This window comes from Artibeus jamaicensis, unplaced genomic scaffold (assembly GCF_021234435.1).
Source record: "Artibeus jamaicensis isolate MK-2021 breed Jamaican fruit bat unplaced genomic scaffold, CSHL_Jam_final contig_490, whole genome shotgun sequence".
NCBI lineage: Eukaryota > Metazoa > Chordata > Mammalia > Chiroptera > Phyllostomidae > Artibeus > Artibeus jamaicensis.
Genome location: NW_026521861.1, coordinates 83,648 through 107,400, shown reverse-complemented (window position 1 = coordinate 107,400; position 23,753 = coordinate 83,648). Strand labels below are relative to the sequence as shown.

General features: G+C 42.8%; 1 protein-coding gene across 5 annotated transcripts in view; it reads left to right on the top strand.

Annotated features, from left to right (window-relative positions):
• Positions 1-23,753, top strand: part of DNMBP (dynamin binding protein) — a 101,587-nt gene that overhangs the window by 52,939 nt on the left and 24,895 nt on the right. The window contains exon 1 of one of the 5 annotated variants that reach the window (XM_037166330.2): positions 5,436-6,866. The exons of the other annotated variants lie outside the window; for them this stretch is intronic. Coding sequence (XP_037022225.2) covers positions 5,708-6,866 — 1,159 coding nt within the window. The 5' untranslated portion in view covers positions 5,436-5,707. Of the gene's footprint in view, positions 1-5,435; positions 6,867-23,753 lie in introns of those variants that run through there. 5 annotated transcript variants of the gene reach the window in all.

Here is a 23,753-nt window from a genome sequence, read left to right as displayed (position 1 = left end):
GGTTTTATTGTCTCCTCCCTTTTCTTCCTTAACCTTTCCTTTACCTTCTTTTCTCTCTCCCTCCAAATCCTGCCGCCCTATCTTCTCTTCTAGATTTATCTACATCAGGGTTTCTGTCCACTCTGTGAGTCTCATAGATACTCTTTCTCACCAGGCACCCACACTCTAGTAACAAACAACAAACGTCAAGGGCGGAGTGCTGCCTTGGGGCTTTTGAAAGAGGGGAGGAGGTGACTGTTGTGTCAAGTAAAAGGGAGAGCCTCAGGTCTGAAAGGCTGAATTGCACCAGTAATCCTGGTATTGAGAAAAGTAGAAAAGTTATTCTCTTCTCTTGGGCCACATTTCTTTTCTCGTGGATTTTTCACGTGAAAAGAGCAACCCAGTCGCAGCTTCTGATTAGTTCTGGGTCGTAGTAATGTGGAGGTAAAGCTGAGGGAGTTTATGTTTTTATGCAAACTCTGTCTTTAATGCTCTGAAGGCAATAGGACTTAGAAAAGGAAAAGGTGGCACTGGCGCCGAGGCTCAGTGGCTCAGTTGGTTGGAACGGTGTCTCATACACCAGAAGGTTTCGAGTTCAATGTCTGATCAGGGCATATACCTACGTTGCTGGTTTGATCCCTGGTGGGGGGTTGGGGCACATACTGGATGAGGCAACTGATTGGTGTTTATAACATCAGTGTTTCTCTTTCTCACTCTCCCTCCCACCCCGCTTCACTCCCATAATCTCTCTCTAAAAGCAATAAATATATCCTTGGGGGAGGATTAAAAAAAAGAACAGGATGGCAGGGTGAATTCCATATTGTAACCAGGTATTCATTCTTCGTTTATTCAAAGATCATTCCTTTATTTTAGAAAAAGGATTTTATTTATTTTTAGAGAAAGAGGAAAGGAGGGAGAAAGAGAGGGAGAGAAACAGCAATGTGTGGTGGCCTCTCACACAATCCCTACTGGGGACCTGGCCCACAATGCAGGCGTGTGTGCTGACTGGGAAGTGAACCAGCGACCCTTTGCTTTGCATTCTGACGTTCAGTCCACTGAGCCATGCCAGCCAGCGCCAAAGATCATTTCTTTTTTTTTAATATATTTTATTGATTATGCCATTACAGTTGTCCCATTCCCCCTCTTCATTCCCCTCCACACCCCTCCCCCACCATTCCCCCCCTTTAGTTTAAGTCCATGTGTGCCTCAGCCCGCGAGGCAGTCAACGGGGTCCGCCGATATACCTGTAACGGATGAAGGGGGATGGGACAGGAGGCGCGAAGAATGGCAGCAAGACAAAGGATTCTGATCAAGCTGCAAATTTTATTTCAAAATGGAGGGAGTTATATAGAGGAGGGCAGTGGAGGAAGTGCAGTGGATAGGTGGCTTCAAAGCGTGCTCTAGCCTGCGATTGGTCGGGGGGGTGCATGGCGGGCGCGTGATCAAGGCACTGATTGGTGTGCCACCCGCATGTCCAGGAGGGGGAGTTCTATGGCTCCTAACCGCAGCATCCTGTTATTCAGGCGCAACCTTCAGGTCGGATTGTATCAGCCTGTTTCAGGCTTATCCCAGCCCCCAACACATGTGTCGCAAGTTCTCTAGATTCTATATTTCTCATACTGTTCTTGTCTCCCCCCCCCCCCCCCCCCCCCCCCCCCGTCTATTTTCTACCTACCGTCTTTGCTACTTATTCTCTGTACCTGTTGCTAACCTTCCGTGTGATCTCCATTTCTATGGTTCTGCTCCTGATCTAGCTGTCCTCTTAGTTTGCTTTTGTTTTAGGTGTGTTTGTTAATAACTGTGAGTTTGCTGTCCTTTCACTGTTCATCTTTTTATCTTTTCTTAGTTAAGTCCCTTTAACATTTCATATAATAAGGGCTTGGTGATGACGAACTCCTTGAATGTGATCTTATCTGAGAAGCACTTTATCTGCCCTTCCATTCTAAATGAAAGCTTTGCTGGATAGAGCAATCTTGGTTGTAGGTCTTTGGATTTCATGACTTGAAATACTCCTTTCCAGCCCCTTCTTGCCTGTAAGGTCTCTTTTGAGAAATCAGCTGACAGTCTGATGGGAACTCCTTTGTAGGTGACTGTCCCCTTATCTCTTGCTGCTTCTAGGATTCTCTACTTCATTTTAATCTTGGCTGATGTAATTATGATGTGCCTTGGTGTGTTCCTTTTTGGGTCCAACTTCTTAGGGACTCTCTGAGCTTCCTGGACTTCCTGGAAGTCTATTGCTTTTGCCAGATTGGGGAAGTTCTCCTTTATTATTTGTTCAAATAAGTTTTCCACTTGTTGTTGTTCCTCTTCCCCTTCTGGTACCCCTGTAATTTGGATGTTGGAGCGTTTAAAGATGTCCTGGAGGTTCCTAAGCCTCTCCTCATTTTTTTGAATTCTTGTTTCCTCATCTTTTTCTGTTTGGTTGTTTCTTTCTTCCTTCTGGTCCACTCCCTTGATTTGAGTCCAGTTTCCTTCCCATCACTATTAGTTTCTTGTGTATTTCCCTTCATTTTAGTTTATCCTTCTTTTGTTTTTCTAATTTGTGACTAAAATCAACCAGTTCTGTGAGCATCCTGATCACCAGTGTTTTGAACTTTGCATCTGATAGGTTGGCTATTTCTTGGTCACTTAGAGTTATGGGCTCTGGGACTTTGAGTTCTTCTTGAGCTATGTTTTGGTCTGTTTGTGCCTGGTGTTTACCAGTATGAGGAGCGGAGCCCTAGGTGTTCACCAGGGTGGGGCCACCCAGGTTGCTGGGTTGTGATGCTGTATGTGGGGGCGGGGTCAAAGAGGGGCAATAGCGGTCCCCTTTGCTGCTTCCTGCTGCTGGGGTCTGCACACTCTGTCTCAATGCTCACTCCTTCGATGGTTTATCTGTGCGCGAATGTGTGACCGTGGTCAGCCTGCTGCCTTGCGCCCCCACTGGGTTCTCCCATTGCCACCCTGCTCCTGGGTTGGTCTAGCCACTTTTTCCTGCTCAACCCCACTCGTCAGCCGCTGACTCCGCTCCTCATACCGGTCTTGCTGAATGGTTTATTGTTGTCGGACTTCCGTACAGTTCAATTTTCTGTGTTTTGGTTGCGTTTTTGTTACTAAAACTTTGTTGTGTTTAAACTTGGTTGTGTGAGGAGGCACAGTGTTTCCACCTATACCTCCATCTTGGCTGGAAGTCCATTTCTTTTAGGTTCATGTAACTACTTCTGCTGGGTCGTCCTATAATTAGCATCCTTCTTACCTGTAATTTATCCTTTTTTTTTTTTTTTTGTCTCTTCTGGTTGTTGATTTACTAAGTGTGTTTCTAAGTTGCTAAGGGAACTTGTTTTCCCTAACAGTTGGGGAAGGATTATTCTCTACTTGTAATCTTTACTTAGAAATAAGTAAGACCATAGAATTTCAGATTTAAAATGGCAGAGAAACCATTAGCTTCCTCATTTTACACATAAGAAAACTGACAGCGAGAGAAGTTAAATGTAGCTACATATTGTTTATTGGCAAAAATTGAACTTAATAGTGTTACTCTGTATAATACATGGCGAAAGCTGTCCTCCAAATGATGTTGCCATCCAGTTTGGTGAACAAAATCAAAATCTTTATTGGGTTTAGGCAATAGGTTATAGATTTTTGAGTCAATTGGTCCTGGATGGTCTTTCTGTTACAGTACGAGTCTAGGTGGTGAGGAATAGAGAGGGGTAGGGGTGTGGCAAGCTTACCTCAGTAATAACAGTTCACCTCTGAATTAGACCATGATAAAGTAGATTTTTTTACTTGCTTGATGGAAGTTATGGTTTCTCTATATTTTGAGATAGTCTAGTGCTACAAAATCAAACAGATCTGGGTTCAAATTGTGGCCCTACCTTGTACTAACTTTTGTGATCTCGGGCAGGTTATTCAAACTCTCCAAGATTCTTTATCTGTGATAAAATAAGGATAATGCAAGAGCAAAGGAAATGTATGTTAACTTCCTAGCCCTCACCTTGGTCTTAGCACATAACGGGCACTCACAGCATGGAAGCTGTTGCTGCTACTGCTGTTGGTTTGGAAGGTGGTATAAGGGAACAAGACAAAAGAACAAAAAACTGAATGAAAATCAGATCTGACAGTCTACAGGTCATTCAATAACTGTTAGTAGGGAATCCAAAAGGTGTGCATAATAGCACATTAGGTATTTGAGGAACACAAACCACGGATTTTTCAAACTGAGGGAATGAGGGACATCATTGAAACCACTGCCTCATTTTATAGGTGTGTGATTGAGTCCCAGAGAGAATGATTGGTTTACCCACGAATGAACATCTGATTATTGACAAAGCACATAACCCTGGTCTCCTCAGGTTTCTTTATACTATTTTACAAATGGGGATTAGGTATAAGTTCAGGGAATCATTCCTGGACATGATGACCAGACAGCTAAAAGGGTAGTCTTACTAAAGGCTGTACCTTGGCATGTTACTCTCCTACTCAGAAACCTCCAGTGGCTCTCCGTTCGTTATCCATTGAATGAAGTAAATGGCATTCGTTTACTTCAGGTCCCTTGGGATCCACCCTAACTTACCTTTCCATCCTCACCTCATTTCATTTCCCACATATTACATCCTTGAAACTGTTCTGCATATCCTAGTTCTCCATACGTAGGAAGTCTGTGGAAATCCTGCTTATGACTGAAGGCACTGTGCAAAGGCCACCGCTTCCGAGAACCCTCCACTCGCCGCAGGGACTTTGCTTTGTTGCCTTTGCCAGTTGATGTTTATTATAGTACTTATCACACTCAATCTTACTTTATAGTGTGTTGCTCCTGCATTGTGAGAGGCAAGAACCAACCAAGTCATCGTTTTCTCTTCCGCAGTGCCTCACACATATTAATTATCTTGCTAATGTTGGTTAAGTTCAAATATGTACTTTTGTACCCCACTTTCTGATTTCTAGCCTCTAGGACCGTCCAGGTCCTGAGTATGCTGTATGAATTAATTGGAAAAGAGATTTAGGAAATGAATGGTCTTGATGCTTCTTTGGCACGATGAGTATCAAGGGAAGTGTGAGCGTACATAACTATTCTGTAGGAGCTGAAACAATCTGTGATGTGCGTGTATGCTAATTGGCAACTTGAACCCCGTACAACGGAGCTCTCAAAGGAGGAAGGGTTCTGCCTCTAGTGAAAGGGAAGGGAGTCCCAGAGTTTCAGGTGTCCCAGGACTAGAAAGCTGAACTGGAAGGACAAGGATTGACAGTCCATTTTGAGCTGCCCATGAAAGCATTTATTTATACCTCTGGTTGATTACTAAAGGATTAAAGAGGCAGATGAGACTGATATATGACCTCACCTCAGGCTGTTACAGGGGGCTCTTTCACTTTCCCACTGCTTTTTCTGAAAAACCTTTAGAACAGCAGAATGTTTCTACCTTCAGTTCACAAAGCAACCAAGCCAGTTTGACCAGCTTGAAGGAAACACCAGACAAGGCTGCCAACTCCAATCACATGAACACTAGTTACTAATTATCTCCCAGTCTCTGTGGGGAAAGATATAGGTGCTCACTGATTGGATCCTGAGCTTGAAATAACTCCACATGTATCTGTCCTCCAACCAGAGAAGCAAGAAGGGTGACTCTAACGCTCTGGGAGACATTTTAAGGAGGACAGGTACAGCCTTAGGCTAAACTACCTGTGCACACTTCAGCCCAACCCAGGCCCATGGAAGAGAGAAGTAAAACTTGCATCTTTAAACACACTGAATATGTGTGAAACCCATGAGATTAGAAGAGGAAGAGGAGCTGAGAAAAAGGGGCACTGGGTCCCCAGCTGGGAGTACGAAGATTGCCGGAGTCTACAGAAAAGGGACCTTGCAGTGCTGGATGGACTTTACCGAGAAGATGACTTGGATTCCAGGTACCAAGTCACAAGGCGGAATCGGCCCTTCAGAAAAAGGCATTGTGGGTACTGGGATTTTGAGCAGAGTGAACTAAGCAGTATGGGCTATGAGGACACGAAGGAAAGTGGAAGGGACTGTATGTACCATCCAAGTGGGACTCAAGGCTGTGATGGTTATTGGAATTCAGAAAACGTAGATTTGAGGACCCTGAGCCCTGGAATTAAGGATAATTGGCTTACAGGAAGCCCAGGTGTAACCTGGAAAGCTGGAGGGACCGGGGAGACGAACAGCTCTGCAGACTGTAGCAATCTGAATGACATTCCTGAGGACAGTAAAGAAGCTGAACAATGGACTGGCTACAGGGGTTTGGATGACTCTCTGGAGAATTTTGGTCAACCTCAGACGTGGCATAAAGACCACAGGAATTTTAATTATAATCTTGGGGATTATAAAGAAACTAATATGTGTTACAATGATCTCAGCAATTTATATCATGTTCCTGGGAATTATACTAATGGCCAGCCTGTGGATTTGAATGGTGTCAATGAAGGTAAGGAATTAGTCGTATACTATGGAGGGGACAGAAATATTTATCAAAATGATAAAATCTATCCCAAAGCAAAGACTCATGCCATGGAACAGAATACTTTTGAGACAGAAAATAAAGTCTATGATACTCTGTCTGCAAACTGTGAGCATGAACCTCAGAATTACAGAAGGACAGATTATCTCCATCAGATGAAGAATTTGGAGTATAATGGCATGGACAAACCCGGGGTGACGGCACCTGGGAGCAGAGGGGTCACCCCGGATGTGCCATGGAATCAGCGGACTGTGGGAGACCAAGGAGAATATCACTGCGGCATTCCTCAGGGCACCTCATTAGAGAATGATGCCTGGCACTTAGAGGAGGAGAGAACAGTAAATGGCCCAGAGACTTGGAAAAGGAATAGCTGCTTACGTCGCACAGCACCCAGTGCCCTGAGACGCTCAGAATTTGTGCAAAACAGAAAGAGAAGCCAAGGTAAGAATGCCATTAGCCAAAACAAAGCAAATCAAAACAAATAAACCCAGAAGCAATGCAGTTATTTTTCTTAGAAGTATAAATCGTGAGGACAGATGAAGAGGGTGTTTATACCAGGTACCAGGAACACCTGTATACTTAAGGACCCTGGGCTCCCAGAGTTCTTATTAAACAAATCTTGAGTGGCAGCAGCCTTAGAGATTGAATTCCTTTGGGAGGCACATCATAGAGCAAGAATGTTGTGGTGCTATACACATGTAACGCGGCTCTCAGGGTCAGACAGTGTTCTCTTGGCAGGTTTCCTTCTCCTTTTTTAATTCCATGAGGCATCTCTAGTCCCAAATATCTTTCCATTCTTACTGTCTGATTTCTGTTTTGTGGGGGACGGCAAATTCGTTAACAGGCACCAAGCAAAATTGACTTTTCTGGCATGTTCTTTCTCAGAATCCCTAGGCTTCTGTAGACATTGGTGGAAAAGAAGACTTGTTTTTGTTGTTGCTGTTGTTGTTTTAATTGTTGACACTATTAAAGATCTCTCCCCTTCCCCCTGACCCCACCCTTCGCCCCCCTGCACCTTGTTTTATGGATTGTTCATTCCTTGATATTCAGGAATGTTAAGTGAATGATGAGCACTGGAAACTTGTGGAATCCAGAAGACTATATGCTTCTCGGTGCTTTGTGCAAGTTAGGTATTCAAATTATTTTATCTCACTGAGGCTTAACTGCGTTATCTGTAAAATGGGGACATTGAGAGTCTTTCATTTTGTAGAGGTTATTTCTCTCTTGTCAGTTTGTCTTCTTTCTTCCAGTTCACTGAAATGAACTCTATTTATTTATTTACTTACTTGCTAACTTATTCATTTTTGCTGTGGTTAGTTTTGTAATTACTGGACTCGTTGTTAAGCCTTTACTATATATATATATATATATATATATATATATATATATATATATGTTACCCTCATGCCAAGCAGACTTTCTGGTTCTGGCCAATTTGAGGTTGTCCAGTTTACAACCAGGGGATAAGGGTTAGAGTCAGAAGGAGTGAACCATCTGAAAAACCCATCTCACACCCTCCTGCTACACAGAAGGTTTCTCATCTGGGTCTCCTGCAGAATAGGCTCACCTGTTAGGCTGGTGGTAGGGGCCATGGAAAACCAAAAAGCTAAGTTCTGGTGTGATCCTGGAACTGCCTGTGGTTTACTCTGTGGTCTTCCAACACAGGCTTGACTGCACTTGAATTTCCACGGCACCATTGTGGACAAAGCAGGCTCTCTATCTTCATTTATACAGATAAAAATGAAACCAAACCAGCTTTAGTTGGGAGGCCAGGTATTTAGCAGCTGGCCACTTTTTTTTTTCAAGGTGCATTTTTGCTCTGAAATGATAGGTATTGGATGATTTCCAGCTCAAAAAAAGTCTGATTCTGTGATTCCTGGCCTTGGCTTTTGTATTGTTCCTATTCCCTTCCCCCACGGCTGTTTCTTAGATGAACTTTGTGTCCTGTCTTTATTTCCTTATTGTATTAAGCCTCCAAACTATAACCACAGTGTGTTTATTCTGTTTGACTTAACAGGAGTCAAGCCCTTCTCTCTGGAGTGTTGCAAGGTGCCCTCTGATCTCTCTGAAACCAGCTCAGTTTCACCTGCATCACTTCTAGTTTACAACTTGCTCTCTATTTGAGGACTTAACTTTTCATAGTATGTTCATATTTAGCTCAGTCGACACCCTTTTTATCTCTGATACCTTCCTTAACCTGTAACAAGATCTCGGTTTTTACCAGGTCTCTGTGCTCTCTCTCACTCTCTGGTAGCTGTCTTACAGCACCTGTGCCACTGCTGGTCTGGAACCTAACATAGTCACAACCGTCATTACCGAGCGGAAGGAAGTGTCACAGTCGGTCGTCTGCCTGATGTTCGAATCTCAGCTCCACCGTTTACTAACTGTGTAATGTTAGACAAGCTGCTGAACCTCTCTGAGCTTTGAATTCCTTATTCGTAAAATTAAAAAAAATACTATCTCATGGTGAGATCATCTGAAAATAACAAATCAAGTCTGGAACATAGTAGGTGCTCATAAATTACATTTCCTCATCTTTTATAACCCACTTTCCTTTCCACGTACAAGTTGCTCCACCACACTGTCCCCGCGTGGTCTTCACGGAGCCCTGACTGGACATCTGCCCTCTGACTCTGTGTTTGCTGATGTAATTATCCGGGTGGAGCGGCCTGCCCCTTCCTCCTCTCTCATCCTCCCTCTCACTCCATCCGAGGAACGAAGGGCTGTTTTGTGGCTGCCGCCAGCCTGACTCCAGACTAGCAACCAGGTCTCTTCTACCAGGACTTGCCTTTTTCCTCCCCTGTCTTATCCGTTCCTTCCCTCCGAGAATCCTCCTTTGACACTGTTAGAGTGGATCTGTTGGGCTTTTGCCCTTGTCCTGGGATGTGACCCCCAGCCCTGGGCAGTGATCCTTACTCCTAGGGGCTGCTCTCCTGGGGTCCCAGTGGAAAGTTGGCAGGGTTTGTTGAACCTCCTCACTTGGAAATGACTCAGATTTCACACCGCCTCCCGGCCCCAGACAGTCGTGGGTGGCTGCCAGGCCCCTCTGGCCTCCAGCTGTTGCTGCTTTCTGCCCGGTTCCGAGTCTCATTGCCCTGCATGATCAAAGATTTAAGGTGAACTTCTACACATATTTTGAGCCTGTTCTTCCTTTGGCTTCCTCTTTTCTAGGATTTCGCTCAATATCTAGCCACTTTGGAGCCCCAGACCTGAGCCCAGACTTCTCAGCCCAAGAAGACTGCCGGTTGTTTTCGCTTTATTCCCGCTCACACTAAAAGATGAGGGATTGCCAGTGGGGTGGGAAGGAAATGAGAAAAATATGGGTCTCGCCTAGCCTGCTTCACTCGTTTCCAGTCTCCTCCAGATTTTGTCTGCTTTTGGTTGTTTCCTGTATACAGTTATTTTAAAAAACACCTTGTCCAGAGTTGCTAAGAGAGGTTAGTACAATGTAAGCTACTGTTCCCCATGGCCAGACCAAAAGTTGGCACTAAGGTTTCACTTGTGCTAATAACATAAACAGGTGTGATGGGAAGGGAACCTTCTGCTTCAAATTCCATGTAACTGGGTTAAAAGTGATGTTAGGATATCAAAATGAAGAACTCTTACAGAGAGAAATGGGAGACTGGAATTCAGATGAGAGTTAAGGCTTGTGATTCAGGGTTGGGCAGCCTCCTCAGAGAATCCTTTTATATTATTACTAGAAGGACTTTATATATCAGCAAGACCAGTGTGTTATAAATAATGGATAACCACCCATGGTTGGGTCTCAAAGTCTGTTTAGTGGGTTATGACTAGCATTTTTTTTGAAAGAAGCTTTTTTTTTTATTTTAGATTTTTATTTATTTATTTATTTTTAGAGAGGAAGGGAAGGAGAGAAAGAGAGATATATCAATGTATGGTTGCCTCTCGTGAGTCCCCTGCTGGGAACCGGCCTGCAACCCAGGCGTGTGCCCTGACTGGGAATTGAACCACGATTGTGTGGTTCGCAGGCCTGCGCTAAATCCACTGAGCTACACCAGCTAGGGCATGACTAGCATTTTTGAAAGATAAAATAGAGGTGAATAGAAAATTTGAAGCACATCTCAAGTAGTAAAAGTAAGCATGTAATACTTTGTGTGTGTGTACACATACATACGTGTATTATGTAAATGTATACACAGAGTCGCAGTGTAATGTGTGGGTCACGGTAAAAAAATGTTTGAGAAGAGCACCTAAATCCAACCCACTTGCTTTGTAAATGAAGAAACAGAGCTCAGAGAAATTGAAGTGTGTGTTCGAGGTAACCAGTGAACCCTTAGATCAGAAGTAGAATCTGCGTCTCTTGATTAGTACATCCCGGAGCTGAAGCCAGAAGTGCAGCTGTGAGTTCATTCTGCCCAGAGCTTAGAAGGGCAGGTAAGCATCCTGTAGGGGAACCAGAGGAGGGGCTTCAAGTGGGGACACACAACTGCGTTGTAGGCAGCAGAGCTACAGAGAGGATACGGACTGAGGAAGGAGCTTTGCGTTTGGTAGGTGGGGTGAGGAAGGAGTAAGTATATTACAGGGAGTCAGAAGGGAAGTGGTGATGAGGCTGTAAAAGCAGTTTCTTCAAAGCTTGGATGGTAATCACAGTGGAGCAGCAGAATCCAAGGAAATCTTCTGCTTTGCTGTTCTCCCAAGATAAAAAAACCCCGAATAGATGGGAAGGCACTTCTGCCAGGGTTACACAGATAGTTCAGAGTTTTTAGACTGATAGTCAGGGTTTCTTCTTTGCGAGCATGTGAACATGGTATTTCTGTATCTGCTGTGTGTATTCATACTACTGGAATAAAATATCTTCTAGTCAATCCAGGACATTAACTTTTTATCCTGCGTAGTTTCATATGGTGATTACTAGTTGTGGGTGTAGCAAGTGCCACGAGGTCTCTGCCACTGTGGAGACAAGGGGGCATGTTCATAGGCATTAACTGGGCAGTGACACATGGCCAGCAAAACAACTGTGGAATTTCATCATCATCATCATCATCATCATCATCATCATTATTATTAGTGGTGGTGGTAGTAGTACTAACTTAATTTACATGCTTTACAGTTTTCAAAGCACTTTTTGCAGTTCTTATCTAATTCTGTTCTAATACTAATAAATGTGAGCCATTCATGTATTTTTATGTAACAGAGTTATTGGGTGCCAAGCACTAGGTTCCGTTCTAGACAAAGATTGCATTAGAGCTTGAGGAGGGATGAGGCTGTGGTTCCCATGCACTGGACCGAAACTGTGTCCTACAGACTAGCTGTTCGTTTTCTCTTTCGTGGGCTCTTTCTCTTGACATTTTTGCTTTTCCCTGAGCTTCTGCTTTCATTTCCTCTTACTACAGACCAACACTTTCTGTTTACTCGTAGTTTCTACTCCCATTTCACTTTAGATTACATATAACCGTAGTTGTCCCAATACTCTGTTGGGCGGTTCTTGCTGCTTCTGCTCCTCTTCCTTTCTGATCTGCCTGACTACTCTTAATTCCAATTCCCAGGGAAGCAGATTTCTTACTTAGGCTTCACCACAAGAATTAACCACACACGCCTGGGTTGCGGACCAGGTCCCCAGTTGGGGGCGAGCAAGAGGCAACCACACACTGATGTTTCTCTCTGTCTCTTTCTTCTTCACTTCCCCTCTCTCTAAAAATTAATTAATTAGTTTTTAAAAAAGAATTAACCATTTATTGATGAGGTACGCATCAGTGGTCAGTGGAAGTCATAAAGTCTGGGATAGGGCTCATCTAATTTAAATCATAGCTACAGGGACTACTAACTGTTGGTGCCAGCTTGGTATGTGGTGGACTCTGGGGTATGTGTGTGGGGGAAGGGGCAGGTGTTCCGACACTTGGCCAGCCCACATCAGCCCCAGCATTTGTAAGAGGGTGAAGAAGGTATCTCTGGTTGTTACAATGGCAGGGTACAGGAGACTACTTGTGTTTAGAAGGCAAGGACCAGGGACACTAAGTGTCTTAGGTGTTTAGGACCATCCTGCACACTGAAGAATTGTCCTGCCCCAAATGCCTGCTGTGTCCTCATGGGGACACTGCAGAAGATGAGTAAGACTTGTACCTGACTTCAGGAACCCACAGTTTCCAACAGAAACAATATGTAAACCAATAATTAAAATAGAATTTTATAAATGCCATAAGGGGGGCAGTTAGATCACTTTCCCCAGCTTGGTCCTACCACCTGTGTTACCCTGTTTAAATTATTTAATCTCTTCGTGTTGTAGTGTCCACATCGATAAAACCAGATAATGTGCCCACATGACAGTATTATTACGAGACTTAAGTGAGTTTATAGGGAAACAATTACTTGGAACAGTGAGGTAGAGTCTCACACACAGTGAATGCTGAGTACACGTGAGCTGCCGTGACCGCCATCATCAGTAGACTGGCACTCAAATCCCAGGTCCCCTCTGAAGTCAGTTCACTGGGTATTTACTAACTCGTACTGGGCGAAGTGTGGGGTTTTCCTGAAAAGGATACCGACCTCCCATCCCACACACATAGGCGTTTACAGATCAGTTGAAGAGACAAAATGTAAAAATATGAACAGTTAGAGAAAGTACACAAGTATATAACATAGACAGTAAATGCTATGGGCAATCATATGGGGGAAAGCCCAGTTTTTACCTGAGTTATAGGAAGGTGTTTGAACTTAAGCTAAAGCTTAATGGAGTAATGGGGGGGTTGACGTGGGCAGAGAGAAGCAGGAGAACATTCCTGGTTGAAGATGCTGTATGAGGGAAGATACATGATTGTCATGACAGAGGAACACAGCGAGGTGAAGAACTAAAGTACTGAAATCTTAGAAACCAGATGGGAGCCTGAGGAGTCAGTCAGAGCTGGACCTTTGTGTGGTGAGTTATCCTCTTAGATAGAATCACTGAGACGGAGCAGGGGACTTCTCCCAGGAAAGAAAGGACTGGGGCAGAGAGCAGGGGCCTAAAAATTGAGTCTAGGGGTTGCCCACTGCTTGGGGGCAGGAGAAGGAGGGAGGCCCATAAGAAGGCAAGATCATTTGAGGGTGTCAGAAGGAAAACAGCATTGAAAGTAAGAAAGAATGGCCAACACTTTAAAATGCCACAGGAAAATCGAAGATAACGCCATTGGATTTGTTGAGGAGGTTATTGGCTGACTGAAAAGACAGTATGACTAGGATAGTGAGGACATGGAATTAATTGCAAAGGATTTAGTTGGGGGATGAGGCCACAGAGAGAGAGTGTGAAGACCATTCTTTCAAGACCTTTCACAAAAAGAATCAAAGAGATTTAACTGTACTTTGGGGAGCGGGGGGCACAGAGTCCAACAAAATTTTCAGTGGTTAGACATTCATATAACTTACAAAGGGATTACCCCAGTAAGTCTTGCACCCAACCCCGTGTGTAGTTACTACAATATTATTGACTAAGCTGTACTTTACACCCTCAAAATTATTTTGTAACTACCAATTTGTGCTTACTATTTTTCAAATATTGTTGACACTGTTACAGGTGTCCCCTGTATCTCTCCTCCACACAATTTGTACTTCTTAATTCCTCCTCCTTTTCATCTGGCCTCCCACCCTTCCCACCATATGGCAACCACCAAAATGTTCTCTGTCTATGAGTCTGTTTCTGTTTTGTTTGTTCATTTATATTGTTCTTTAGATTCCATGTGTAAGTGAAATCATACGGCATTTGTGTTTCTCTGACTTATTTCAGTTAGCACAGTACCCTCTAGTTCCTTCCATGTTGTCACAAATGATAAGACTCACTTTTATAGCCAAGTAATATTTCACTGTGTGTGTATGTGTGTGCCACTTCTTTATCCATTTGTCTTTTGATTGGAGCATTTGATCCATTTACATTTAAAGTGATCATTGCTAGGTATGTAGTTATTGCCATTTTATGAATTGTTTTCTAATTGTTTTGTGGTTCTCTTATTATCTTGCTCTTCTCTTACACGTTGACACTCTGTTGTGTTGCTTTGGATTCTTTTCACTCTATTTCTTGTGTCTCTCTTGTCTATTTTTTGGTTTATGGTTATTGTAGGCTCAATATATACCAAGCTATGTTTCTAGCAGTCTATTTTAAGTTAATGGTCACTTATGTTTGAACATGTTGTATAATCACTACCATTTTTACTCTCCCTCTCCATCTTTGTTTATGTCATTATTTTTTTATTTCTTGTATGTGTGTTTGTGTGTATCCCTTAATTTCCTATTGTGATTACTTATGTGATTACTTTTGTGATGATGATTCTACTTTTGCTTTTTAACCTTTGTATTAGGTTTAGTGTTGGTTAGTCTACTGCTTTTATTATGTTTGCCCTTATCAATGAGAATTTTTTTCTTTGCAATATTTTCTTATATGTATTTTTATTTTTTCCTTCTCTTCCACCTTTTTTTCCTTTTCTTCAAGAGCTCCCTTGGACTCCTTTGGCTTTCTCTTATCTAGAAACCTTTTTATCTGTCCTTCAGTTCTAAATGATAGGTCTGCTGGATGGAGTAATCTTGGTTGTAGGTCCTTGATTTTCATCACTTTGAATATTTTGTGCAAATCCCTTCTGGCCTGCAAAGTTTCTGTTGAGAAATCAATCAGCTGATAGTCTAATGGAGCTCCCTTGTAGGTAACTAACTGCTCTTCTCTTGCTGCTTTTAAGATTCTCTCTTTGTGTATAACATTTGGCATTCTAATTATGATGTATCTTGGTGTGGGCCTGTTTGGGTTCCTCTTGTTCAGGACTCTCTGCACTGCCTGGACTTGTATGTCTATTTCCTTTGCCAGGTTAGGGAAGTTTTTAGTCATTATTTCTTCAAATAGATTTTCAGTTCCTTGCTGTTCTACTTCAGGTACCCCTATGACGTGACTGTTATTATGCTTAATGTTGTCCCAGGGGTTCCTTAAACTAACCTCCTTTTTTAAAATTCTTTTTTTTCCCCTTTTTGCTCCAATTGGGTATTTGTTCCAATTGGGTATTTTCTGCTAGCTCTTCTTATAAATCACTGATGCTGTCCTCTGCTTCCTGTAGTCTGATGTTGACTTCATCTAATGTATTCTTTATTTCAGTTATTGTATTCTTCATTATTGACTGGTTCTTTTTTATGTTTCCTGTCTCTTTTTTAGTGTTTCCTGTCTCTGTGTTGTAGTTCTCACTGAGATAATCAATTTTCCCCCTAACTTCATTGAGCATCCTTATAACTAGTGTTTTTTTTTTTTTAAGATTTTATTTTTTATTTCTTTAGAGGGGAAGGGAAGGAGAGAGGGAGAGAAACATCAATGTTTGGTTGCCTTTCGTGCGTCCCCTGCTGGGAACTGGCCTGCAGGGGACCGGCCTGCAACCCAGACATGTGCCCTGACTGGGAATCGAACCGCGATCTTGTGGTTCGCAGGCCCGCACTCAATCCACTGAGCTACACCAGCCAGGGCATAACTAGTGTTTTGAATTCTGCATCTCTTGGTAGCTCTCTCTTTAGTATTTATACATTTTTAAATTAAAACTTCTAAGAGGATTATAATTCAGATCAAGCTGATTTTTTTGGTGCACAGTTATAAAACATACATAAAATTATTTGAGAGCAAATGAAAGTAATAAAAGTAAACCACCTAATAGAAGCTAAAGAAAATCTGGCTTTATAGAGTAGGATAGACAAATAGCCAAAGGGCCATGAAGATAAACAAATTTTAAAACATTACTGTGGTGAGCCTGTGGTGTTGTTATTTTTTTAAATATATTTTATTTACTCATTTTTAGAGGGGAAGAGAAGGACAGAGAGAGAGAAACATCAATGTGTTGTTGCCTCTTGCATGCCCCTACTGGGGACCTGGCCCACAACCCAGGCATGTGCCCTGAGTGGGAATCCAACCGGCAACCTTTTGGTTCATAGGCCAGCACTCAATCCACTGAGCCACACCAGCCAAGGCCACTGTGTTGTTGCTATTAAATAGGAAGATATAACATGGGAAATGGTTGTGCTCATATGGAGGAGGCATATAACCCAGAACAGGGCTTGACATTTCATGGGAAGCACTGGCTTGGGATGCTTATTTTTAATATGTAGCATTATTAGCTCTGTGGTCTCAGGCAAGTCATTTCATTGTTTTGTGCCTGTTTCCTCATTTGTAAAATGAGAATAGTAATAAGTTTCCCTCAAGAGATTTATTATATATAGCATCAAGTGTGCGTGTGTGCGTGTTTAGAAAATAAAGTTTTTTATGTAAAGTTTTATTGTTTGATTATAATCCATTTTTGCTTATTAAACAATGATAATTTTTTAATTGTTTTACAAAGACTGCCTTCTTGGTAACATCACTTCTGCTGTCTAAAGATGAAATAATAATAACCTCACAGTTTTAAGCACACCAATAGCACACCTTTCTAGGACTTATGTGTATGTGATAAGCGTTCAGAAGTGGTGTTGCAGTGGTGCTAGTTTTAAACTTGTCCCAGCAGCATAAGAAGTTGCAGACTCTCGTGTACTTGACTCTTGTTTGCTTTGCTGACTAGCGCCTGGAAAAGGAAGAGGGAAGTGAGAGGCTTTGAGCTAGGCCTCCCCAGGAGGATGCCCTCCCAACAGGGATTGGACCCCGGGCTACGCGCCAAAAGAGGCAGGGCAGTTCCTGAGCAAAAGCCACAGGGAAAGTTTTTTTCAGTTGCTGCTGAGATTCAGGACCTGAAGTTTGGTGATCCTAGAGAGTCGCCTGTGAGCCGCCTGTGAGCCTGGCTGGCAGGCACAGGCGAGCCAGGGACCACAGTGCTGGAAGTTTTACCTGGAGCAAACTTTCTCCAAATAGAAGCTGTGTTGGTGTTAAAGGAAAAGGAGTGGTGGGGGCTGGGTGGGCTGGCTGGAGCGATGTGGTAGAATGGAAAACCAGGAGTTATGATTCCTCCAGTTGGGCCTGCGGAGGAGACAGAGCACGTTTTCAGATGGCCTCCTCTCAGGGTTTTACAGACGGATTGTTCAGCAGGCAGTTATGTTTGGCTTTTCTCATAGGACTAGCAAATTGTCATTTCAACAGCATTTTATTACTCATTTTCTTCAGCATTGTGAAGGGATTAGGTCAGGAAAGAAGCCTCAGATTATTAAAAAGTGAAGAAAGAATTTGAAATGGATTAACTGGGTAATTGGAAGCTGTAAGTATGAGAACATTCTCACTTATAGCAAATGTTCTTTTTTTACTTTATTATTCTTCATTATATCAGCATTACAGGTTCAGTATAGAAAAAGTAGAAAATACAGTAAATGAGAAGAAAGGCAAAATATCCAAATTTCTATCATCTTCAAGACTTTTTCAGATATTTCCATTGAAAATATTTTCCCCTTTTAACAAAATTACATTTATTTCATAAACTATTTTGTAATCTGCTTTTTACTTAATAACACACAATGTTCCCTGTTAATAAATGTAAGTCTGTATCTCAATCGCTGTAACAGTGTTCTGCTACACAGACATGCCGTGCTTTAGTTAGCCAGGCCCCTCTGGGGGGAAATTTTGCTTGTTTCCAGTCAGGTTGTTTATAAATGTTTTATACATTGAAGGACATTCCTACATGTACATCTCTGTGCACTTTCCAATTATTTACATAGACTGAATTCCTGGAAGTAGACTCCTTGTTTAAAAGGCTTGCCTTTTATTTTCTAAAAAGTAGAAAAAGTACTAAAGGTTTTCAAGCCTTTTCAAGGTTACCAGGAAGGAGCTAAGGTTTTGTGAAGGGGGCTCTCCCTGTACCTGAGTAAAAAAATGTCTATCAAAGGATGTGATTCTAAAAAAAGGCCTTTTTTTTTTTTACATCATTTCTGCCATAAATTATCTGGAAGACTATTAACTGTTTACTGTGCATGGTACTTACGCAGATTCGAGTCTGACAAGGGATTATTTACAATGTACCGAGTGGGGTTTTATAGCTGTGATGCTATGAACATACGCATCTACGTTTAGATGCGTCCTTGTTCACAGTGTTAATGGTGGGTGAGCTGTAACTCTACAGAGGTTAAGGTGTGCTTTACACTTGTACTGGGTTACCATTAGCTACTGGTGGCCACAAAACCCCACAAACTAGTAGAATTCTAGGTTACAACTGCTGTGATTTGCCTGGAGACAGACTTGTTATTGATCAGGAGCACAGCATGGGCTCAAGTCCCAGTCTTCCACTTACTGGTCCAGTCACTGAACTTCTCTTCGTCTCTGTCAGTAAAATAGAGACATTAGTAGGATTAAGTAGCTAATGTCTGTAAAGTGCTTAGAACAGTCCTGACACACGGTCAGTGCCATGTAAAACTTAAAGCGAAGAGGAGGGGGAAGCAGTGGCACAAGGGTTTACCATCCAGCCAAGAAAGCCTCACAAGTTAATGCTGCGATTTTAGAAGCAGTGGGAAGGGCTCTTCCCCACAGGTTGCCCTCTCTCAAGCTGCTTAGAATTTTACCAACAGAGGTGCATCGTAGCCTGGCAGTTTGTTTTACCTGACCAGCAATACATTAGCAGGTTTTTGTGAGATTAATAATTCAGCTCAAGTCCCCAGTGATCCTTCAACCCCAAATCCCAGTTCCCTCCCTGAGGCCAGCTCTGATAAGCTCTGTGTGTTCTCCTTCCAGTCCTTTTTCTGTGCACGTACAGAGTGTAGGTACAGGGTGGGCAAAAGTGGGTTTGCAGTTACATGAGACACACAGTTTAGTCCTGTGTTACTATTTGTTAATTATGGCATTACTCATTTGTCCTACAACTGTGAACCTACTTTTGCTCACCCCTGTATATTCAGTATATGGAAATATGCGGGGAGTGGGGGCAGGGGTTGCAGGTTCTTTTTTTCTCTCTCCAAAAATGGCATATTATTCTGCGACTTTCTTTTCCTCAGTTTCTTATGAAATCTGTGAGCTGTGAGCATGGCTCCCAGTCCCTGTGAATACTCTGTGCTGTCCCTGCTGCTCTGGGACCAGAGAGCCGAGCCTGCGTTCTGATGGCTTTAGGGTGAGATACCTAAAGTAGGGGGTACAGTTCCCCTGGCAGAGCCAGGGCCTGGCCTGGGGGGCGGGGCGCAGAGCAGTACTAGTGCAGACAAAGTAGACGCGTGCTGCCCGCTGTCCAGCTCTGCCTCTTAGGTATTGTAAGAGATGGGTGGGCCTTTAGAATTCTCCCCTAAAAAGCACCCCACAAAGCAGCGTTTAGCAGGGTTTGGAAAAGTAAGAGATAAGACTCTTGGATTAAAAACTCCTGAAGGGGAATTGTGACTGTTGAGCACGAGGAAAGGAGAGCTAATAGGGCAGAGGTGTTGAGCCTGAGCAAAAAGCAAGGCCCCTCTTCTGCATCTCAGTCCAGTTAGCAGAAGAGTCCAGCTCCATCCTTTAGAGCCTGCCCTGCCCCGATAGCCTGGGGGACTCAGGTCGATTCATATGTAAATATGGGAAAGCCTGGGGGAATTTTAGGGTCTGGGAGGGCATTCCAGAGCTCTGGGAAGATTCTACTCCGCCTGCTAACTTTTCAATGCACTGTACCACTGAACACTGAGTCAGAGGTTGGTGCTGCAGGTGCCTCCCGGGGTTGCTGGAGCCCACCCAAAAGCAGGTAGAACAGTCAGCCTCCTTCTCACTCAAGTGCAGCGTGGGACCACGCAGGGAATTCCAAGATTTTTCTTATCAAAGACAGAGCCAACTTTCAGAGCAAGGGGAGAAGTGAGTGGCTTTTCTATTTAACTCTACTTTAAAAGTGTGGTTGTGAGAGCTGTGGGAAGCTGAGGGGTGAACGGATTCCTTCCTTAGCACGCTGAGGAATGAGCCTGGTGAGAAAAGACTAACCTGGGAAGGTGGGATTTTGAGAAGGAGTGGAGTGGGTGGGGGTGGGTGGAGAAGGAGCTGGAAAGGAGAACAAAAGGGAAAAAACCCACCAAGAATTGTTTTATCACCACAAGTAAATTTGTGCCGTCAGCCCCAGCCCCCCAACACCTGCAGGGCCCCCCTGAGAAGACAGGGGACTGACTGCTCAGCACATTTTATTGATAGGCTGGTGCTGGGCCACAGCTTCTCCCATGCTTCCTCCTCCCCAGATTTTATTGTTCTTAAAGAAAAGTACAATTTTATGGGATCTGAACAGAGCATTTCTACTTGGTACAATTTACCGTAACCTGGTGCAGAGGAGTTTTCTGGCCCATCTCGAGAAAAGGACTAAGTTGGTGTTGAGTTATTACCTTATTCAGTTCCCCCAACAATTCTACAAGATTGATATTCATTTTGCAGATGAAAAAACTGGCTCAGAGGTAAAAATGGACTTTCTTGGGGGCTTCCCAGCTAAAGAGTGGGGAAGTGTGTAAGATTCAAAGGTTCTTACCTCCTCCGTAGCTCGCTGAGGGTAGAGGCTGCCTTCTTTCACTGGGTTGTCCCAGATACTAAAATTTTAGATCAAGCTTTTTTCTTAGAATATATTTGGAATAATGGAAAAACAGTCTTACATTTGGAGTCTTTTCAACTCAGATATTTCTAGTTTGAATTAATCTTTAAGTATTAATTAATATGTGTGTGGAGCCTGCAGGTCACCTGTACTTTCAGAAACACCTAGGATTTTGTTAAAATTGCAGATATCTGGGTCCCACCCAGATTTGCTGACTCAGACTCAGAGCTGGTGCCCGGGAAACTGCAATTTAACAAAAGCGTCCTGCTGGGGTGTTTTAATCAGGCTAAAGTGAGTTTGGTTTTGTTTTTTAAAGGCTATACAAGAGTTTATAAATTTACCTGCCTCCCCCCCCCCCCAAAAAAAAAGGCATGCTGGTAGTTTAAAAGAATTGTTAACATATTTTTTCTTTTAATAGAAATAAAAATCTGATTTAGTCTCTTAATGTAAGGTGCTGGCTTCTGACTGGTAAGTACTTGCTGGTGTTTTATGCTTTCAACCACTATACTTAATAGAACTTTGATTTCTGGGAGATAATAGCTTCCAGGGATTTTTTTTTTTCCAATGGCTTAAAAAGACAAAAGTTTATTTCTTTCTCATGCAATAGTCCAAGGAGGATGCTCCAGGTCACTCAGGCACCTAGGTCCCTGGTTTTCTGCCATCCCCTGTGCTGTTTCCTCATCTGCATGTTGAGGCTGGGTTGCAGGCAATTCCAGCTCTAGGGAAAGGGAAAGACCTTGGAGGAGCATGTGTGTAGTTTCCAGGGAATTTTTAAAATTTGAAGCAAATAAGCCCTTGACCTTTTCTAGTTGAGATGCCAGGCTAGGGCAGCACAACGGTACATGGTTAACTATATAGGATTTGGATTTAAATATTGTTAGCTTCAAATTCCAGACTGCGATTTACTGACTATATACCTGGGGTGAGGGGGTCAGTCTCTCAAAGCCTGGGCATGCTCATCTATCCAGCGGGAGTGGTAACTACCTCAGAGTTTGGGCGTGAATGTGGAACGGGCTCCGGGGCATGATGTGTGAAGTGCGAGGCACCTGGTGGCAAGCCGATAAATGCTCTCCCTTTGCAGAACCTTTTAGTCCTGTGCTAAAAATGAGTTTCTTTTACAAATGCTGAGCTGCTATGTTGTACCCCTGAAACAATCACAATTTCTATGTCATTTATAACTCAGAAAAATTAAATAAATAAAAATAAATGATTTCTTCTTCTCAGCTTGCCACTTATGAAATCCTATTTGGGACTGAGACTCTATTGCTTTGAAATTGCAAAGAAAATTTAAAACAAGCCTATTCAAAATAAATTTTCATACACTACAGTTAATTTAGAATTATAATTTAGTGCTCTGATGAAATAAGAGTTATGTTTGAAATTTTGTCATTCTACCAAAAATAAGTTCAAGAAAGGTATTTTTCTTTATATCCTTTTAAAAAAGATTTTGTTTATTTTTAGAGAGAGGGGAAGGGAAGGAGAAAGAGTGGGAGAGAAACGTCAATGTGTGCTTGCCTCTCATGTGTCCCCTACTGGGGACCTGGCCTGCAACCCAGGCATGTGCCCTGACTGGGAATTGAACCGGCGACCGTTTGCTTCACAGGCATGTGCTCAATCTACTGAGCTACACCAGCCAGGGCTCTTTATATCTTTTTAGACCTCATTTTGAGTAATGGCAAATTTACAGAAAATTGTAGCAGTACAAAGAGCCTCCTGTATATCCTTTATTCAAACCTACCAGTACTTAACGCTTTGCCGTGTTTTTGTTTTCATTCTCTCTCCTCATGTGCATGCACACAGTTTTTTAAATCTCTGAACTATTTGAGAGTAGGTTACATATATATCATGCGTCTTACTAAGGTACAGTGTATATTTAATGACCATGGATATTCTCATATGTGACCACATAGATTTGCTGTTTGGGGACATTTTTGTTGACTTAATCATTAATGTGATCTAAGAGTTTATATCACAGTTTCATCAGTTGCCCTAGTAGCATCCTTTGTAACAATCGCCCCCCCCCCCCCCTGCCGCCCCCACCCCCAGGACCCAGCTCAGAATCCCATCTTGTGTCTGTTTGTCCTCTCTTCGTCCTCTCTGTTGGGAACCCCCCCTCAGGCCTTCTCTCTCTCATGATGGGATATTTTGAAGTATGCACATCCTTAGTTTGGGTCTGTCTGATGCTTCCTCAAGGTTCCTTTCAGATTATGCATTTTTGCCTGGGCTACTTCATCGGGGACAATGTGTTTGATTTCAGATGTCACATGGAAACACATGATGGCTCTTGGTCCCTTATTGGTGATTTGAATTTTGATTAGTCAGTTATGGTATTATCCATTTCTCCACCATATAGCTATTACTTTCATTTTTGTGATTAATAAGTAATTTGTAATAATTAATTGAAACTATACAAGTACCCTGATCACCATCAACCTCCCCCCCACCCTGCACCCCACAGCACTGTGATCACCCTGATGATTTGTGCCTGAACCAGAGTTTATTCTGATGGTTACAAAATGGTGATTTTTTAAAACTCCCATTATTTTTCTATGTTTATTCTACCACAAGAGCTTTCTCTCCTCTCTCATTTATTTATGTACTTATATATTACCAATATGAGCTCATGGATTCTTATTTTATTCAATGGGATAATCCCGTGCTTATTTATTTCCATACCTAAATTGTACCAGATTTGGCCAGTGGGACCCCCTTTTACATGGCCCCTCGTTTTGCTGAGCACTTCCTTCCTTCCTGCCACGAGACATGCCGTTCACACCTTCCCTGCCCAGCCCTGGAATTAGTCATTTCTCCATAGAAGTCTGGTGCCTTTTAGTGGAGGATGGTTTTCAGGAACCAGAATCTGGATTGCACTTTTTAAACATAGGCGTTCTTAAATTCTTAGAGAAGGGGCAGTAGGGAAGCAGATTTTTGGAAACTAAAATCTTCTGTGAAA